Here is a 20,545-nt window from a genome sequence, read left to right as displayed (position 1 = left end):
ATTGTTTTCTTGGTGACTATGGTCCCAGCTGCCTTGAGATCATTGACAAGATCCTCCCGTGTAGTTCTGGGCTGATTCCTCCCCGTTCTCATTATCATTGCAACTCCACGAGGTGAGATCTTGCATGGAGCCCCAGGCCGACGGGAGATTGACAGTTATTTGGTGTTTCTTCCATTTGCGAATAATCACACCAACTGTTGTCACCTTCTCACCAAGCTGCTTTGCGATGGTCTTGTAGCCCATTCCAGCCTTGTGTAGGTCTACAATCTTGTCCCTGACATCCTTGGAGAGCTCTTTGGTCTTGGCCATGGTGGAGAGTTTGGAATCTGATTGATTGATTGCTTCTGTGGACAGGTGTCTTTTATACAGGTAACAAACTGAGATTAGGAGCACTCCCTTTAAGAGTGTGCTCCTAATCTCAGCTCGTTACCTGTATAAAAGACACCTGGGAGCCAGAAATCTTTCTGATTGAGAGGGGGTCAAATACTTATTTCCCTCATTAAAATTCAAATCAATTTATAACATTTTTGACATGCGTTTTTCTGGATTTTTTTGTTGTTATTCTGTCTCTCACTGTTCAAATAAACCTACCATTAAAATTATAGACTGATCATTTCTTTGTCAGTGGACAAACGTACAAAATCAGCAGGGGATCAAATACTTTTTTCCCTCACTGTAGCGTCCATCTGCTCCTCTTATAGATCTGAATACACTGAAGGGGTAACACCAGGGGGTTTGGGGTAACACCAGGGGGTTTGGGGTAATACATTGAAGGGGTAGCACCAGGGGGTTTGGGGTAATACATTGAAGGGGTAACACCAGGGGGTTTGGGGTAATACATTGAAGGGGTAGCACCAGGGGGTTTGGGGTAATACACTGAAGGGGTAGCACCAGGGGGTTTGGGGTAATACACTGAAGGGGTAACACCAGGGGGTTTGGGGTAATACGTTGAAGGGGTAACACCAGGGGGTTTGGGGTAATACATTTGAGGGGGGAGAGGTTCTTTTTTCACCAGAATTTTCACCAGGCGCATCGGAATTCGGTAAGAAGGACACGCTGTTGCATGTTCTGGTACATTTTTACATTTTAGTCATTTAGCAGACGCTCTTATCCAGAGCGACTTACAGTAAGTGAGTGGCATACATTTTCATACTGGCCCCCCCGTGGGAATCGAACCCACAACCCTGGCGTTGCAAGCGCCATGCTCTACCAACTGAGCTACACGGGGCCAGTTAAGATGAATTACCGTAATCTAAATGAATTACCGTAATCTAAATGAATTACCGTAATCTAAATGAATTACCGTAATCTAAATGAATTACCGTGGGTGGAAGCCCTAATGGGTTATGCACCCAATGCATATAGGTCCTATACGGTTCTTAAATGTCCGGTAAATTAAAATGTTTCCTAACGGAAACCCTGGTTGTCACATCCTCGTGGTGTTAATTGGTAACAGTATGTTTCTGTCTCTGCGCTGTGTGTGTCTCTGTGTCTGCGCTGTGCTGTGTGTGTCTCTGTCTCTGCGCTGTGTGTGTGTCTGTGTCTGCACTGTGTGTCTCTGTGTCTGCGCTGTGTGTGTCTCTGTGTCTGCGCTGTGTGTGTCTGTGTCTGCGCTGTGTGTGTCTCTGTGTCTGCGCTGTGTGTGTCTCTGTGTCTGCGCTGTGTGTGTCTGTGTCTGCGCTGTGTGTGTCTGTGTCTGCGCTGTGTGTGTCTCTGTGTCTGCGCTGTGTGTGTCTCTGTGTCTGCGCTGTGTGTGTCTCTGTGTCTGCGCTGTGTGTCTCTGTGTCTGCGCTGTGTGTGTCTCTGTGTCTGCGCTGTGTGAGTCTCTGTGTCTGCGCTGTCTGTGTCTTTGCTGTGTGTGTCTCTGTGTCTGCGCTGTGTGTCTCTGTGTCTGTGCTGTATGTCTCTGTGTCTGCACTGTGTGTGTCTCTGTCCCCTCAGAATAAGCTGGACAGCAGGCAGTACAGAGATGCTCAGGAGTTTGCTGCTGAAGTCCGGTTGATGTTCTCCAACTGTTACAAATACAACCCTCCAGACCATGACGTGGTCAATATGGCACGCAAACTACAGGTAAACTACACAACATGGTTGCTATGGCACGCAAACTACAGGTAAACTACACAACATGGTTGCTATGGCACGCAAACTACAGGTAAACTACACAACATGGTTGCTATGGCACGCAAACTACAGGTAAACTACACAACATGGTTGCTATGGCACGCAAACTACAGGTAAACTACACAACATGGTTGCTATGGCACCAAACGATAGGTAAACTACACAACATGGTTGCTATGGCACGCAAACTACAGGTAAACTACACAACATGGTTGCTATGGCACGCAAACTACAGGTAAACTACACAACATGGTTGCTATGGCACCAAACTACAGGTAAACTACACAACATGGTTGCTATGGCACGCAAACTACAGGTAAACTACACAACATGGTTGCTATGGCACCAAACGATAGGTAAACTACACAACATGGTTGTTATGGCACGCAAACTACAGGTATAAAACAACACAACAGATACACAACTACACAAACTACAGGTGAACAACTACAACACATCTGACAATCATAACAAAAAAAACTACAACCAACCAACAGCACTTTCAGACAAATGACAGGTGTCAACATAAACAGTGTTGAATGAATAAATGATGAACTACAAATCTCACGGTGCCACGGACTAAAGTTCCCATAGTTCATAGCTCTGACCGCTCTCTCTTTCTCTCTCTCTACAGGACGTGTTTGAGATGCGCTTTGCCAAAATGCCAGACGAGCTTGAGGAGACGGCCCCCCTCAACACCCCCTCCCCCGCCATCAACCCCCTCCCCACCCTCCACACCCTCCCTGTTCCCGCTCTCCACCCCCTCCCCACCCCCTCGGCCAGACAGCCCCCTGCCCCCCGACCCCCCTCCTCCTCCGATGACAGCTCCTCCTCGTCGGAGTCAGAATCCTCAGAGGGAGGCATGGAACACGAGAGAACACAGAGACTGGCTGAACTACAGGAACAGGTGAGGGGGAGAGGAGATGGGAGGAGCAGGAGGTGAGGAGGAGGAGGAGGAGAGGATGGAAGGAGGAGGGTATATGTTGCATACTAGGAGAAGAATGAGGGGTTGGGAGGAAGAAGAGGGGATGATAGGCAGAGAAGGAGGAAGAGAAAAAGTGGGGGAGGAGATAATGTCGAGGCGGGAGAGGAGAGAGTGGAGAAGGTGATGTGGAGGAGAGGAGAGGATGGAGAAGGTGATGGGGAGGAGAGGAGAGGAGAGGATGGAGAAGGTGATGGGGTGGAGAGGAGAGGATGGAGAAGGTGATGGGGAGGAGAGGAGAGGAGACGATGGAGAAGGTGATGGGGTGGAGAGGAGAGGATGGAGAAGGTGATGGGGAGGAGAGGAGAGGAGAGGATGGAGAAGGTGATGGGGAGGAGAGGAGAGGATGGAGAAGGTGATGGAGAGGAGAGGATGGAGAAGGTGATGGAGAGGAGAGGATGGAGAAGGTGATGGGGTGGAGAGGAGAGGATGGAGAAGGTGATGGGGAGGAGAGGAGAGGATGGAGAAGGTGATGGGGAGGAGAGGAGAGGATGGAGAAGGTGATGGGGTGGAGAGGAGAGGATGGAGAAGGTGATGGGGTGGAGAGGAGAGGATGACTGATGAAGACGGGATGACTGGTTAAGAAGGGATGACTGGGTAAGAAGGGATGACTGGAAGGAAGAAGGGATGACTGAGGCAGAAGGGGGTACAAGAGGTAAAGAACATGTAGGAAGGATAAAACTCTGCCTCACCCAAAGGGATATAATAAAATAAGAAGAAAGGTGTTAAGAAAAGTAGGGAAGAGAGTGAGAGAGAGAGGAAGGGATTTTCACCTGAACACAGAACAGGTAAAAGAAGAGGGGTGGAGGGGTGGAGAAAATGAAAGCGTTGACAGTGAGCTGTGTCTCTTTAACATCCTCCTGTGTGTGTCTGTCCTACAGCTCAAAGCTGTTCACGAACAGCTGGCCGCTCTGTCCACGCCCCAGGCCACCAAGCCCAAGAGAAAAGAGAGGGAGAGGGAAAAGGAGAAGGACAAGCACAAGAAGAAGATTGGAGGGGAGGAGCCACCGGAGGTCCCGCCCCCTGTCATCCTCCAGCCAACCAGAAAGAGCAAAAACAGCAAGGAGCCGGTGACCACGCCTAAGAAGATCAAGAAACCTAGGTAGGATGGATGGAGAGAAACCCAGTTAGGATGGATGGAGAGAAACCCAGTTAGGACGGATGGAGAGAAACCCAGTTAGGACGGATGGAGAGAAACCCAGTTAGGACGGATGGAGAGAAACCCAGGTAGGATGGATGGAGAGAAACCCAGTTAGGACGGATGGAGAGAAACCCAGGTAGGACGGATGGAGAGAAACCCAGTTAGGACGGATGGAGAGAAACCCAGTTAGGACGGATGGAGAGAAACCCAGTTAGGACGGATGGAGAGAAACCCAGGTAGGATGGATGGAGAGAAACCCAGGTAGGACGGATGGAGAGAAACCCAGGTAGGACGGATGGAGAGAAACCCAGGTAGGACAGTGGAGAGGTCCCTGATTGGTTAATCCTTTCTCTCTCTCTTTCTCCGCAGTAAAAACGGAGTGAGGAACAGTCGTCCGGGCGCCCCACATCAGACCGGCTCCACCCCCCTTGCCCCCTCTGCCTCGCTGGAGGCAGAAGATGACACGAGTGAGTGAGTGAGAGATTTTATAAGATAAAAATATATATATATTTTCTAAAATGTTAATGTATTTTCTGTGTCCCAGGTGTGTTTGTGGGCAGGGCAGCTGACCGGTGTAAGCCAATGTCCTACGAGGAGAAACGCCAGCTCAGTCTGGACATCAATAAACTGCCCGGCGACAAGCTTGGCCGCGTTGTCCACATCATCCAATCACGTGAACCCTCGCTCAAGAACACTAACCCAGACGAGATAGAGATCGACTTCGAGACGCTGAAACCCTCAACGCTCCGAGAGCTGGAGAAATATGTCTGGACCAGCCTTAGAAAGAAGAGGAAATCACAGCCAGGTAAGAGAGGAGAGGAGAGGAGAGGAGAGGAGAGGAGAGGAGAGGAGAGGAGAGGAGAGGAGAGGAGAGGAGAGGAGAGGAGAGGGAGGAGAGGAGAGAAGGAAGAGAGTGAAAGTGGTGGAAAAATAATGAACACAATGAGAGTGTGTTCACCTTGTCTGTCTGTGTGTGAGGGAGAAAGAGAAAGAGAGAGTGGTGGTGAAATAGTATTGAGCAGAATTAGCCCAGGGAGACTGTGTTAACCCATCCTGTGTGTGTGCAGCAGTAGAGAAGGCTCTGGAGGTGACCAGTGTGATGAAGATGAAGATGGGATCTTCATCAGGCAGCAGTGACTCGTCAGACAGCGACGACACAGGTAACACACATACACACACACGGCTCATCATACATAGTTTGAGCGGAATATGACGTTGGGCAGCAAGAGTGCACAGCTCTCAATCAACTGGTTGTAAAGCAGCTCTCAGTAGAACCACAGCGGTAGAGGATTTCAACTGAATAATTCATCTCATAATCCATGAAAAGAATGCATCAGGGATTCGTATTTCCTGAATCTTTCTAAAGAAGTCATGCCTGTTTCTGTGTGCCTGTTGTTGAGTAGCCAGTTAGCATGCGTAAACAGTTAGCATGCGTAAACAGTTAGCATGCGTAAACAGTTAGCATGTGTTAACAGTTAGCATTCAGAAAGAGTTAGCATGCATAAACAGTTAGCATGCGTAAACAGTTAGCATGCAGAAACAGTCATTTCTAAAGGCTTCCCCCAAAAACCTTCCCAATTAAATGTTGACTGCAAAGTAGGCCTACCTGGCAGAATGATATCATGATGATTTGTATCAGTCGGGTGGGCATTTGTTTTACAAGCTCTCCCATGGCATGTACACTGTACATTGTACAGAACGACGGTCTCTTACTAGGTGCTCAATTGAATTAAAGGGGAACTACAGTATGTTTTTTTTGTTAGGATTTTTTCCAGACCTCAAAAGTGGCCTTCTGATGTGATTTAAAGCATTGTTGTAGACTTAAAACATCAAATTTTGCTGTAAAAAGGTGTGATTTTTTAGAGTGAAAAGCTGAAAAAACTAGGAACTCTCCTGGAAAAACAGAAAGTTATTTGGCTAAAAATCTAACAGAATTGATAGGTCCCTACAAGCCTGCTCACAATCACTAACAATAACACCCTTTTTGAGATTGCGCAAAGGTTTTATTTTTTCCCTCCAAAAAATGCATGTAAATATTATATTGTTAAGTTAAAATGTAATGATTTGTGTATGGACGGTAGATTGTTATAGACTATTGGCTACTTTCTCAGCCTGAAAATGAATGATAAAATCACCTGCTATTGAAATGATGGATGCATCATGCACTATCCTGTGAGATCACCTCTTTCCACTCCTCCCCTGATCTGGGCCAGTCGATTTTTCATTCGGGCCAGTAGCTTTCAGTTGGCACAGGCCCGGTGTGGCACTGGGAAATGTACCTAAATGTCAAGCCCTGCACACACACATCATTTTCATTCTGTTGTCTTTCTCTCTCTCCTCCTCGCTCTCTCTCTATCTCCCTACCTCTCTCTCCCCCTCCCTATCTCTCTCTCTCCCGCTCTCCCTCTCTTTCTCTCTCCCTCTCCCTCTCAGGGCTGGCCCCCCAGCAGCAGAAGTCCTCCTCCATTGATATAGACTGTAAGAGACTCCACCACCCCAACCTGTCCAGCAGGGGGGGGGTCAGCATCACCCCTCTGGACCCCTCCTCCTCCCCCCCCACCCCCAGACCCCCCTAGTTCAGTCTAAACCACCCCAGCAGCAGCAGCAGCATCAACACCCCTTCGCCCCCCCTCCTCCTCCCTCCATCCCCCCTGTCCCCGTGACCTCTCTTGACTCCTCTTTGACCTTTGACCCCCTAGCTCACTTCCTGGCCCCCCATCTGACCCAGCAGGGGGGGGAGCCCCCCCATAATGCACTGGGGCCCCCCGCCGCTGGACCCCCCCACCTCAACGCTACCAACACACACACACCCCCGGCCACACACACCTCGGAGAGCACACACCCCTTCCTCAACCAGCAGGCTGTCATACCCTCCCCAGGTATGTGGATGGACGGACACACCACACATGTATATCCTTCATTGTGTCGAGGGGTTTTGATGAAACATTTAGATTTTTGAAATGTCATTTATTTCTGTACTTACTCTTTTTGTCCCTCCCCCCATCTCTTACTCTCTTTCTCTCTTTCTCTTCTCCTCTGTCCCTCCACTCACACTTCATCGCTTCTCTCTCTCCTCTCTCTCTCTTTCTTCTCTCTCTCTCTCTCTCTTTTTTTTCCCTCTCTCTCTCTCTCCTTCTCTCTCTCCTCCCTCTCTCTCTCTCCTCTCCTTCTCTCTCTCTGTAGCACTCCACAACGATCTCCCCCAGCAGCCGTCCCGCTCCAGCAACCGAGTGGCCCCCAAACCCCCCCAGCCTCCCCCCTCCTCCCTTCCCCCCTCCGCTCCTCCTCCTCCTCCTTCCCAGCCCTCCCTACCCCTCTCCCTTCCCCAACCCTCCCTCCCTCGCCCTCGTGTCCCTTCTCCCCCCACCCCCCACGGAATCCTAGGGGTCTCGGCCCAACCCCCTCAAGCCCTATTTGAGGACGACGAGGAGGCCACGCCCACTAACTCTGAAACCCTGCCCCCTCCCCTCCCGCTCAGCCAGGGGCACGTGTACCTGCAGTCGCTGCAGCGGTCCCGGCCCCCGGCACACACACACTCTCCTGGACAGGTGCCGTCTCAGCTCATGCAGGCCATGCAGACTCAGTCACAGGCGGCGGCCGCTCTAACCCAGCAACAGCAGAGACTCGCGGCACACCCTCACACACACCCTCACACACACCCTCACACACACCCTCACACACATCCTCACACACACATGCAGCAGGCGGGGCAGGGGATGTCGTTCCCCCAGCAACAGAGCACCATGCACTCGGCACAGAAGGGGCTCAAGCAGAAACTACAACAACAACAACAACAACAACAACAACCACCACCACGGATCAAAACTGAGCCTTTTAATACAGGTAGGAGAGATATTACAGACACGGACGGACACACAGACGGACACACACACAGACGGACACACAGACAGACGGACACACAGACGGACACACAGACGGACACACAGACGGACACACAGACGGACGGACGGACGGACACACAGACACACAGAGCAAACCTTTTGAGAACCCCCCCACTAGAGGTATTCTCGGATCCTGAAATTGAGATCTGAACCGAATTGGATCCGTGAAACTCCCATCCAACAAAGACAGGACCCTGTCATTTTTTTGCAAAATCAATATCAAATCCGATTCGGATCCGACGAGGTGGACCAGATCCGACCCAAAATATGTCCCAGATGAGGGAGAATCGGATCCAAACTGGGTCGGGTCTGTATCGGACCCAGATGGGTCTTTATGCGGCTTTATTGCTGCGCAAGCTAGCAGAACTGTTCTGTCTTGTCTTGTCTGGCAGTGAATGTTAACATTTCACATGTGTTTTCTGTTGTAGGCCTCTAAAATAATAGAGTTGTGGTCCAAACTACAGCTTTTAGTACTTTCATAAATGACATCCCTGATTTTAAAATGTGGGCAGTAGACGGGAAGGGGCGTGTGGAGAAGACGTACTATAGTCTCTCCAGAATGCTCTCTGTCTCCCGCTAATTTGTGATCATTCATTGTTTCATGGTGTGAATTGTATCCCCTTTGTTAATTTAAACGAGTTATGTATTTTGTTTTGAGCACGCATCGAAGTACCTGGCCTGTGCGCAAATATAGGTCTGATAGTATTTCTGATTGGCTTAACTCACCACCACTAATGAGCTGTGGAGCTTCTCAAAGTCATTGTTCTTCACCTCACACATTCAACAGAGCGTTCTACATCCATTGTGAATGACAATAGATCCTCACTGTATTTGAAACATCTTTCCAACTACTCGATAGGCCTAAGTAACCACCGCGCCTCAGTGTGAAATAGCAACATATTGCTGATCCCATATCCCCAGTGGAAACATCATAAAATAGGCTATCTGAACTCTTCTCCCTGAGTGAATACCGCTGTCTGTTCAGTGAGGGCCCAGTTGGAACACTGTTGCTATAGCGAGAGATCAAGCCAGAGAGAGGCAAACAGGCGTTGGAGATAGATTAATGCTATTGACTAAACCAACTGCCAAGCGTACCAAATGTGATTTATAGAGGATATTTATTTTCATCAGGATATTTTCATCAAATATATTTTTGGATCTGGTCGGTTTTCCACATATTTTCAGACTGTTAGGATCTCAGGTAATCAAGTTAGGGTATATCCGTGAAGACCTCTACCCCCACCCCCCTAATTTGCATACGGGTGTTTCTCCCGTTGTGATAGGTCCTCTGAGGGAGAGCCCCTCCCCTCTGATGATACATTCTCCCCAGATGCCTCAGTTCCCACCAATGAGACAGTCCCCTTCCCAGCCCAAGAAACCTGTGAGTACACAAAGAGAGCGAGTGTGTGTGTGTGTGTGTGTGTGTTAACCTTGTGTGTTCTCTCTAGAACCAGAGGGGGTTAAATAGGATGTGTGTGTACAGTGTGTGTGTGTTAACCCGGTGTGTTCTCTAGAACCAGAGGGGTTTTTTAGGGGTTAAAGAGGATGTGTGTGTGTTAACCCGGTGTGTTCTCTCCAGAACCAGAGGGTTAAAGAGGAGAAGCCGCTCCCCTCCCCGGTGCTGCCCCCCCCCTCCCCCTTCAACCCCGCCCTGCGACACCACACAGACAACAAGCACACGCACAGTGAGTACACACCTGGCTCTGGAGAGAGAGAGAGCGACACGTCTCTGCCTCTTCTGTCTGTAGAGTGTTTCTATTTTAGAATTTCAGAGCAACAAATGTTAAAGTAATTCAAAGTGAATAGGTCACCTGTATCAACCAATCGTATGACACCTGCAGGATCAGATGTGAAGCTATTGGACGGTTCTCGTCCTGGGCTCCGCCTCCCGGACTCACCGGCCCCTCCCCATCAGAACAGCAAACTGAAGCAGGAGGCCAAGACGCCCATCGCCCCCAAGAAGACACAGGTGTGTGTGTGTGTGTGTGTGTGTGTGTGTGTGTGTGTGTGTGTGTGTAAGTCAGAAGCATGTAGATTCAGAACTTAATTTAAAGGACAAGTTTCCTTTTTTACAACCAAATCTCTATTTTTTTTATGTAAATATCATGTTATAGAAGGGTCCAGACCCTTTTTTTGTGATTTCACATGTTTTTGAGAAACCTACCCCAACCTTACCCCAATGGAGGGAGGGAGGGAGGGAGGGAGGTGGAGCAGTCAGGTGTTCAACCAGCAGCTGAGGCCTGACATCTGGGGACTGGTGGTGCGATGGTAAACGATGCCCACTGAAGACGAGTGTCTTTGCTGCGCGGAGTGGGACCTGCTTGTGCCAGCCTTGTCAAATTTAAATGTATCTGGCGACGAGACAACGTTGTCCCGCGAGCGCACCCCACTCTGCAACAAGTGACAATGACTTTTCAGCCCTCATCAACTCCTGCAGTTCTAGAAATGTTTTTTAAATTTCAAATTGAGTAATGGAAGAACACGTGTAAAACTTGTATTTCACCGTTGAATAACACATAATAACATATTGACAGTATCAGTACAGTAGCATGAGCTACATGCTGGATGAGAGGATACAGTGCCTTGCAAAAGTATTCACCCCCTTTGCTATGAAGCCCCTAAATAAGATCTGGTGCAATCTAAGTGTCACATGATCTGTCACATGATCTCAGTATATATACACCTGTTCTGAAAGGCCCCAGAGTCTGCAACACCACTAAGCAAGGAGCACCATGAAGACCAAGGAGCTCTCCAAACAGGTCAGGGACAAAGTTGTGGAGAAGTACAGATCAGTGTTGGGTTATAAAAAAATATCCAAAACTTTGAACATTTACATCATTTAGCAGACATCCCACGGAGCACCATTAAATCCATTATTAAAAAATTGAAAGAATATGGCACCATAACAAACTTGCCAAGAGAGGGCCGCCCACCAAAACTCACAGACCAGGCAAGGAGAGGGCATTAATCAGAGAGGCAACAAAGAGACCAAAGATAACCCTGAAGGAGCTGCAAAGCTCCACGGCGGAGATTGGAGTATCTGTCCATAGGACCACTTTAAGCCATACACTCCACAGAGCTGAGCTTTACGGAAGAGTGGCCAGAAAAAAGCCATTGCCTAAAGAAAAAAATAAGCAAACACATTTGGTGTTCGCCAAAAGGCATGTGGGAGACTCCCCAAACATATGGAAGAAAGTACTCTGGTCAGATGAGACTAAAATTTAGCTTTTTGGCCATCAAGGAAAACGTTATGTCTGGCCCGAGAACACCATCCCCACAGTGAAGCATGGTGGTGGCAGCGTCATGCTGTGGAGATGTTTTTCATCGACAGGGACTGGGAAACTGGTCAGAATTGAAGGAATGATGGATGGCGCTAAATAGAGGGAAATTCTTGAGGGAAACCTGTTTCATTCTTCCAGAGATTTGAGACTGGGACGGAGGTTCACCTTCCAGCAGGACAATGATCTAAAGCATACTGCTAAAGCAACACTTGAGTGGTTTTGCCTTGAAGAATGGGCAAAAATCCCAGTGGCTAGATGTGCCAAGCTTATAGAGACATACCCCAAGAGACTTGCAGCTGTAATTGCTGCAAAAGGTGGCTCTACAAAGTATTGACTTTGGGAGGGGGGGTGAATAGTTATGCACACTCAGGTTTTCTGTGTTTTTTTTGTCTTATTTCTTGTTTGTTTCACCCAAAAAAATATTTTGCATCTTCAAAGTGGTAGGCATGTTGTGTAAATCAAATGATACAAACCCCCAAAAATCCATTTTTAATTCCAGGTTGTAAGGCAACAAAATAGGAAAAATGCCAAGGGGGGTGAATACTTTCGCAAGCCACTGCACATATTGACAGTATCAGTACAGTAGCATGGGTTACATGGTGGAGAGGATACATATTAACAGTATCGGTACAGTAGCATGGGCTACATGGTGGAGAGGATACATATTAACAGCATCGGTACAGTAGCATGGGCTACATGGTGGAGAGGATACATATTAACAGCATCGGTACAGTAGCATGGGCTACATGGTGGAGAGGATACATATTAACAGTATCGGTACAGTAGCATGGGCTACATGGTGGAGAGGATACATATTAACAGTATCGGTACAGTAGCATGGTGCTAATGGTGGATGAGAGGATATATATTAACAGTATCGGTACAGTAGCATGGTGCTACATGGTGGAGAGGATACATATTAACAGGATCGGTACAGTAGCATGGGCTACATGGTGGAGAGGATACATATTAACAGTATCGGTACAGTAGCATGGGCTACATGGTGGAGAGGATACATATTAACAGCATCGGTACAGTAGCATGGGCTACATGGTGGAGAGGATACATATTAACAGTATCGGTACAGTAGCATGGGCTACATGGTGGAGAGGATACATATTAACAGTATCGGTACAGTAGCATGGTGCTAATGGTGGATGAGAGGATATATATTAACAGTATCGGTACAGTAGCATGGTGCTACATGGTGGAGAGGATACATATTAACAGGATCGGTACAGTAGCATGGGCTACATGGTGGAGAGGATACATATTAACAGTATCGGTACAGTAGCATGGGCTACATGGTGGAGAGGATACATATTAACAGTATCGGTACAGTAGCATGGTGCTACATGGTGGAGAGGATACATATTAACAGGATCGGTACAGTAGCATGGGCTACATGGTGGAGAGGATACATATTAACAGTATCGGTACAGTAGCATGGTGCTACATGGTGGATGAGAGGATACATATTAACAGTATCGGTACAGTAGCATGGTGCTACATGGTGGAGAGGATACATATTAACAGGATCGGTACAGTAGCATGGGCTACATGGTGGAGAGGATACATATTAACAGTATCGGTACAGTAGCATGGGCTACATGGTGGATGAGAGGATACATATTAACAGGATCGGTACAGTAGCATGGGCTACATGGTGGAGAGGATACATATTAACAGTATCGGTACAGTAGCATGGGCTACATGGTGGATGAGAGGATACATATTAACAGTATCGGTACAGTAGCATGGTGCTACATGGTGGAGAGGATACATATTAACAGGATCGGTACAGTAGCATGGTGCTACATGGTGGATGAGAGGATACATATTAACAGTATCGGTACAGTAGCATGGGCTACATGGTGGAGAGGATACATATTAACAGGATCGGTACAGTAGCATGGGCTACATGGTGGAGAGGATACATATTAACAGTATCGGTACAGTAGCATGGGCTACATGGTGGAGAGGATACATATTAACAGCATCGGTACAGTAGCATGGGCTACATGGTGGAGAGGATACATATTAACAGGATCGGTACAGTAGCATGGTGCTACATGGTGGATGAGATATATATATATATATTGTTTTCACTATATATTTTACCTCTTGGGGATGTTATTCGAAAACATAATGTTAACTTTCACTGCTATGCGGATGACACACAGCTGTACATTTCAATGAAACATGGTGAAGCCCCAAAATTGCCCTCGCTAGAAGCCTGTGTTTCAGACATAAGGAAGTGGATGGCTGAAAACTTTCTACTTTTAAACTCGGACAAAACAGAGATGCTTGTTCTAGGTCCCAAGAAACAAAGAGATCTTCTGTTAAATCTGACAATTCATCTTGATGGTTGTAAAGTCGTCTCAAATAAAACTGTGAAGGACCTCGGCGTTACTCTTGACCCTGATCTCTCTTTTTGACGAACATATCAAGACTGTTTCAAGGACAGCTTTTTTCCATCTACGTAACATTGCAAAAATCAGAAATTTTCTGTCCAAAAATGATGCAGAAAAATTAATCCATGCATTTGTTACTTCTAGGTTAGACTACTGCAATGCTCTACTTTCCGGCTACCCGGATAAAGCACTAAATAAACTTCAGTTAGTGCTAAATACGGCTGCTAGAATCCTGACTAGAACCAAGAAATTTGATCATATTACTCCAGTGCTAGCTTCCCTACACTGGCTTCCTGTTAAGGCAAGGGCTGATTTCAAGGTTTTACTGTTAACCTATAAAGCGTTACATGGGCTTGCTCCTACCTATCTTTCCGAGTTGGTCCTGCCGTACATACCAATACGTACGCTACGGTCACAAGACGCAGGCCTCCTAATTGTCCCTAGAATTTCTAAGCAAACAGCGGGAGGCAGGGCTTTCTCCTATAGATCTCCATTTTTATGGAACAGTTTGCCTACCCATGTGAGAGACGCAGACTCGGTCTCAACCTTTAAGTCTTTACTGAAGACTTATCTCTTCAGTAGGTCATATGATTGAGTGTAGTCTGGCCCAGGAGTGTGAAGGTGAACGGAAAGGCTCTGGAGCAACGAACAGCCCTTGCTGTCTCTGCCAGGCCGGTTCCCCTCTCTCCACTGGGGTTCTCTGCCTCTAACCCTGTTACAGGGGCTGAGTCACTGGCTTGCTGGTGCTCTTTCATGCCGTCCCTAGGAGGGGTGCGTCACTTGAGTGGGTTGAGTTACTGACGTGATCTTCCTGTCTGGGTTGGCGCCCCCCCTTGGTTTGTGCTGTGGTGGAGACCTCTGTGGGCTATACTCGGCCTTGTCTCAGGATTGTAAGTTGGTGGTTGAGGATATCCCTCTGGTGGTGCGGGGGCTGTGCTTTGGCAGAGTGGGTGGGGTTATATCCTTCCTGTTTGGCCCTGTCCGGGGTTTCTTCGGATGGGGCCACAGTGTCTCCGGACCGCTCCTGTCTCAGCCTCCAGTATTTATGCTGCAGTAGTTTATGTGTCGGGGGCTGGGGTTAGTTGGTTATACCTGGAGTACTTCTCCTGTTTTATCCAGTGTCCTGTGTGAATTTAAGTATGCTCTCTCTAATTCTCTCGTTCTCTCTTTCTCTCTGAGAACCTGAGCCCTAGGACCATACGTCAGGACTACCGGGCATGCTGACACCTTGCTGTCCCCAGTCCGCCTGGCCTTGCTGCTATTCCAGTTTCAACTGTTCTGCCTGCGGTTACGAAACCCCTACCTGTCCCAGACCTGCTGTTTTCAACTCTTAATGATCGGCTATGAAAAGCCAACTGAGAGACCTGAGCCCTAGGACCATACGTCGGGACTACCGGCCGTGGTGACTCCTTGCTGTCCCCAGTCCGCCTGGCCTTGCTGCTATTCCAGTTTCAACTGTTCTGCCTGCGGTTATGGAACCCCTACCTGTCCCAGACCTGCTGTTTTCAACTCTTAATGATCGGCTATGAAAAGCCAACTGAGATTTATTCCTGATTATTATTTGACCATGCTTGTCACTTATGAACATTTTTGAACATCTTGGCATGGTTCTGTTATAATCTCCACCCGGCACAGCCAGAAGAGGACTGGCCACCCCTCATAGCCTGGTTCCTCTCTAGGTTTCTTCCTAGGTTTTGACCTTTCTAGGGAGTTTTTCCTAGCCACCGTGCTTCTACACCTGCATTACTAGCTGTTTGGGGTTTTAGGCTGGGTTTCTGTACAGCACTTCGAGATATTAGCTGATGTAAGAAGGGCTGTATAAAATAAAATTGATTGATTGATTGATTGATTGAACAGCATCGGTACAGTAGCATGGGCTACATGGTGGAGAGGATACATATTAACAGCATCGGTACAGTAGCATGGGCTACATGGTGGAGAGGATACATATTAACAGTATCGGTACAGTAGCATGGGCTACATGGTGGAGAGGATACATATTAACAGGATCGGTACAGTAGCATGGGCTACATGGTGGAGAGGATACATATTAACAGTATCGGTACAGTAGCATGGGCTACATGGTGGAGAGGATACATATTAACAGGATCGGTACAGTAGCATGGGCTACATGGTGGAGAGGATACATATTAACAGCATCGGTACAGTAGCATGGGCTACATGGTGGAGAGGATACATATTAACAGGATCGGTACAGTAGCATGGTGCTACATGGTGGAGAGGATACATATTGACAGGATCGGTACAGTAGCATGGTGCTACATGGTGGATGAGAGGATACATATTAACAGTATCGGTACAGTAGCATGGGCTACATGGTGGAGAGGATACATATTAACAGGATCGGTACAGTAGCATGGGCTACATGGTGTAGAGGATACATATTAACAGCATCGGTACAGTAGCATGGGCTACATGGTGGAGAGGATACATATTAACAGCATCGGTACAGTAGCATGGGCTACATGGTGGAGAGGATACATATTAACAGTATCGGTACAGTAGCATGGTGCTACATGGTGGATGAGAGGATACATATTAACAGGATCGGTACAGTAGCATGGTGCTACATGGTGGATGAGAGGATACATATTAACAGTATCGGTACAGTAGCATGGGCTACATGGTGGAGAGGATACATATTAACAGGATCGGTACAGTAGCATGGTGCTACATGGTGGATGAGAGGATACAGTGTCTGGATTTGAACAGTCAAATATATAATGAAGCGTACAGTAGGTCCGGTGGGTCCATTGTAGTGGAGTCGAGAGGTAGTTGTTGTTATTGCAGGGTGTTGTACATTAGCAGCAGCCGTGTGTGTGTGTGGTGTAAGGCTGTTTCCCAACTCCAGTCCCCATGCACGCCAATATGCACGTGCATAAAAATGATTGTTTGAGTTGAACAAAATGGAATACAGCGTTGTGGCTACAGTTGAGAATGACCCAACGTCCTGTGGACAACATCTACAGACCTGCAGCACAATACTGGGAGCTTTGGGGGGTTTCTGGAGCCTTTGTTCCTGGTTTTTCGGAGGATGAGGAAGTGATTTGCTGGTTGGGGTAAATTTCTCAAAAACGTGAAATCACAAAAAAAAAAAGTGTCTGGACCCTTCTATAACATTCCATTTAAATACATTTTTTAGATTTGGTTGTAAAAAAGGAAACTTCTCCTTTTAAAGGCAGTGTTATTAAGAATGATGGCGGTGAAAAGTGGTTGTTAACGAAATATCTACGTCTCTCTCTCTCTCACCCCCCTACTATGCTTTTCCCCTCCCAGGATGTGAAGTTAAAGAACATGCGTTCTTGGGCCAGCTTGGGCCAGCGATCTCAGTCCACCCCCGCCTCCGCTGTTCGCTCGTCTAGCGACAGCTTCGAACTGTTCCGCCGCGCCGCCCGAGAGAAGGAGAGAGAGAAACAGCTAAAAGCACAGGCCGAGCAGGAGAAACTACGGTAAGAAGGGAAGAGAGCGATGGAGGGAGAGATGGAGAAGTAAGCTCATTCTAGCACCCCAGCTAAGCTCCTCCCCCTCTGACACGCCACTTCCTCTTCTCCAGTAGCCGTGACGACGAGGACTCTGTGGAGCAGCAGGGGAGGGGACGTGTCCAGGAGGACTCTCGCCGTCGCCAGGAGCAACAGTCGCCTCAAGCCCCCACTCCCCCCGCCTCGACCCCACCGGCCGACTCCCCACAGGCCCCTCCCACTCAACAGGCCACACCCCTGCCCTCGGCCGCAGCACAGAACGCCCTGGACCAACAGAGGGAGCTGGCAAGACGCCGCGAGCAGGAGAGGAGGAGGAGAGAGGCGGTAATACTTTATAGCAGTTATAATACTAACATCATATACTAGTATAGCAGGAGAGGAGGAAGAGAGAGGTGGTAATACTTTATAGCAGTTATACTACTATAATACATGATATACTAGTATAGCAGGAGAGGCAGTAATACTTTATAGCAGTTATACTACTATAATACTAACATCATATACTAGTATAGCAGGAGAGGTGGTAATACTTTATAGCAGTTATAATACTATAATATTAATATGATATACTAGTATAGCAGGAGAGAGGTGGTAATACTTTATAGCAGTTATACTACTATAATACTAACATCATATACTAGTATAGCAGGAGAGGTGGTAATACTTTATAGCAGTTATACTACTATAATACATGATATACTAGTATAGCAGGAGAGCAGGAGGAGAGAGGTGGTAATACTTTATAGCAGTTATACTACTATAATACTTCAATAATATACTAGTATAGCAGGAGAGAGGTGGTAATACTTTATAGCAGTTATATTACTATAATATTAATATGATATACTAGTATAGCAGGAGAGAGGTGGTAATACTTTATAGCAGTTATATTACTATAATATTAATATGATATACTAGTATAGCAGGAGAGGCAGTAATACTTAATAGCAGTTATATTACTATAATGTTAATATGATATACTAGTATAGCAGGAGAGAGGCGGTAATACTTTATAGCAGTTATATTACTATAATATTAATATGATATACTAGTATAGCAGGAGAGGCAGTAATACTTTATAGCAGTTATATTACTATAATATTAATATGATATACTAGTATAGCAGGAGAGGCAGTAATACTTTATAGCAGTTATATTACTATAATGTTAATATGATATACTAGTATAGCAGGAGAGAGGTGGTAATACTTTATAGCAGTTATATTACTATAATATTAATATGATATACTAGTATAGCAGGAGAGGCAGTAATACTTTATAGCAGTTATATTACTATAATATTAATATGATATACTAGTATAGCAGGAGAGAGGTGGTAATACTTTATAGCAGTTATATTACTATAATGTTAATATGATATACTAGTATAGCAGGAGAGAGGTGGTAATACTTTATAGCAGTTATATTACTATAATGTTAATATGATATACTAGTATAGCAGGAGAGGCAGTAATACTTTATAGCAGTTATATTACTATAATATTAATATGATATACTAGTATAGCAGGAGAGGCAGTAATACTTTATAGCAGTTATATTACTATAATATTAATATGATATACTAGTATAGCAGGAGAGGCAGTAATACTTTATAGCAGTTATATTACTATAATATTAATATGATATACTAGTATAGCAGGAGAGGCAGTAATACTTTATAGCAGTTATATTACTATAATGTTAATATGATATACTAGTATAGCAGGAGAGCAGGAGGAGAAGGTGGGAATCATCATAAAGATACTTATTAATATATGTACACTACCGGTCAAAGGTTTTAGAACACCTACTCATTCAAGGGTTTTCCTTTATTGTTACTGTCATCAAGGCAAAGGGTGGCTATCTGAAGAATCTCAAATATAAAATATATTTTGATTTGTTTAACACTTTTTTTGGTTACTACATGATTCCATATGTGTTATTTCATAGTTTTGATGTCTTCACTATTATTCTACAATGTAGAAAACAGTAAAAATAAAGAAAAACCCTTGAATGAGCAGGTGTTCTAAAACCTTTCACTAGTAGTGTGCATACTTCAGTTATATTACAATAATACAGAGAAGGAAGTTTAGCTGAGAAAAATGGGAAAGATTTTCACTGGATCTAATTCCCCCCCCCAGATGGCGGACACCATTGACATCAACTTCCAGAGCGACCTGATGGCCATCTTTGAAGAGAATCTGTTCTGAGAAAGAATGCGATAGGAGGAGAGGGAGAGAAAGAGATAGGAACTCTACCTCCCACCATGTGTCTGGGATTCCTGCCCTCCCTCTCTCTGATTGGAGAAACCAGACCAGGATGTGAGCTCCAGAGACTTGAAGGAGACTGAGGTGAGGTGCAGTAATAAGGTGGAACCCCCCCCCCTAGCGGTGGGGACCGGGGAGTACAACTTCCACTTTTTGCAATTTCAGATGCGTTTTTTGTGTCGAACTGCCCATTTATCGTTGATGACTGGTAGTTGCCGTGGGCAATGATGAAACCGGATACCCTATCGATAAACAGATTTTTGAACTCCTCTTCTATTCTGAAACGGAACCGAGGGAGGAGGGGAGTACCGAGAACTATTACCTGAAAATAAAGAACAAGAAAAAATAGGGTTTAATTTAAGAAACAAGAAGAAGAAGAATACCTTCTGTTCTTCTGACGTGAGAGAGCGAGAGGGGCGGGCGAACGAGAGGACGGACAGACTTCTTCCTCTTTGATTTATATTTCTCTTAATCTAGTCTTTGTTTCTCCCTGTTTTTTGATGTTGGGGAGGGAGAAGTGGGCTGTCTGTGTGTGTTTAGTTAGAGGTCAGAGGTTATCATGGCAGCATCCCAAAGGGTACCCTATTCGCTTTAAATAGTGCACTACTTTTGACCCGGGCCCATGGGGATCTGATCAAAGAGTAGTGCACTAAATAGGGAGTAGGGTGCCATTTGGGACGTTTCCATGATAACCACGTTTCCCTTGAGATGGGTTCGGTTTCTCTCAGGACAGCAGGACGGACACCTCAGCCACACCCCAACACTCTAAAGACTCACCCTTCCTTCCTTCCTTCTCACGCTCCTTGTTCTTTGTGAGATAAAAATCACTGACTTGACACAATTTGAAAAGTGTGACAGCTTGAATATTCAGTCGCGTCTGATTCATTGATTATTTCAAGGAGAGGGAGGGGAGGGGAGGAGAGGGAGGGAGGGGAAG

General features: G+C 46.4%; 1 protein-coding gene across 1 annotated transcript in view; it reads left to right on the top strand.

Annotated features, from left to right (window-relative positions):
• The window catches only part of LOC121546310 (bromodomain-containing protein 4), a 41,283-nt gene extending 20,738 nt beyond the window's left edge, over positions 1-20,545 (top strand). Inside the window, 15 exon segments of the mRNA XM_045209615.1 lie at positions 1,942-2,070; positions 2,756-3,028; positions 3,985-4,205; positions 4,614-4,711; positions 4,789-5,049; positions 5,312-5,404; positions 6,678-6,791; positions 6,794-7,123; positions 7,428-8,087; positions 9,430-9,527; positions 9,726-9,831; positions 9,988-10,115; positions 17,139-17,311; positions 17,416-17,665; positions 19,483-20,545. Of these exon segments, the coding sequence (XP_045065550.1) occupies positions 1,942-2,070; positions 2,756-3,028; positions 3,985-4,205; positions 4,614-4,711; positions 4,789-5,049; positions 5,312-5,404; positions 6,678-6,791; positions 6,794-7,123; positions 7,428-8,087; positions 9,430-9,527; positions 9,726-9,831; positions 9,988-10,115; positions 17,139-17,311; positions 17,416-17,665; positions 19,483-19,551 (3,003 nt within the window). The 3' untranslated portion in view covers positions 19,552-20,545.

Source organism: Coregonus clupeaformis, chromosome 30 (assembly GCF_020615455.1).
Source record: "Coregonus clupeaformis isolate EN_2021a chromosome 30, ASM2061545v1, whole genome shotgun sequence".
Classification (NCBI taxonomy): domain Eukaryota; kingdom Metazoa; phylum Chordata; class Actinopteri; order Salmoniformes; family Salmonidae; genus Coregonus; species Coregonus clupeaformis.
The sequence above is the reverse complement of the archived record's forward strand: the minus strand, read 5'-3'. Positions and strand labels throughout refer to the sequence as shown.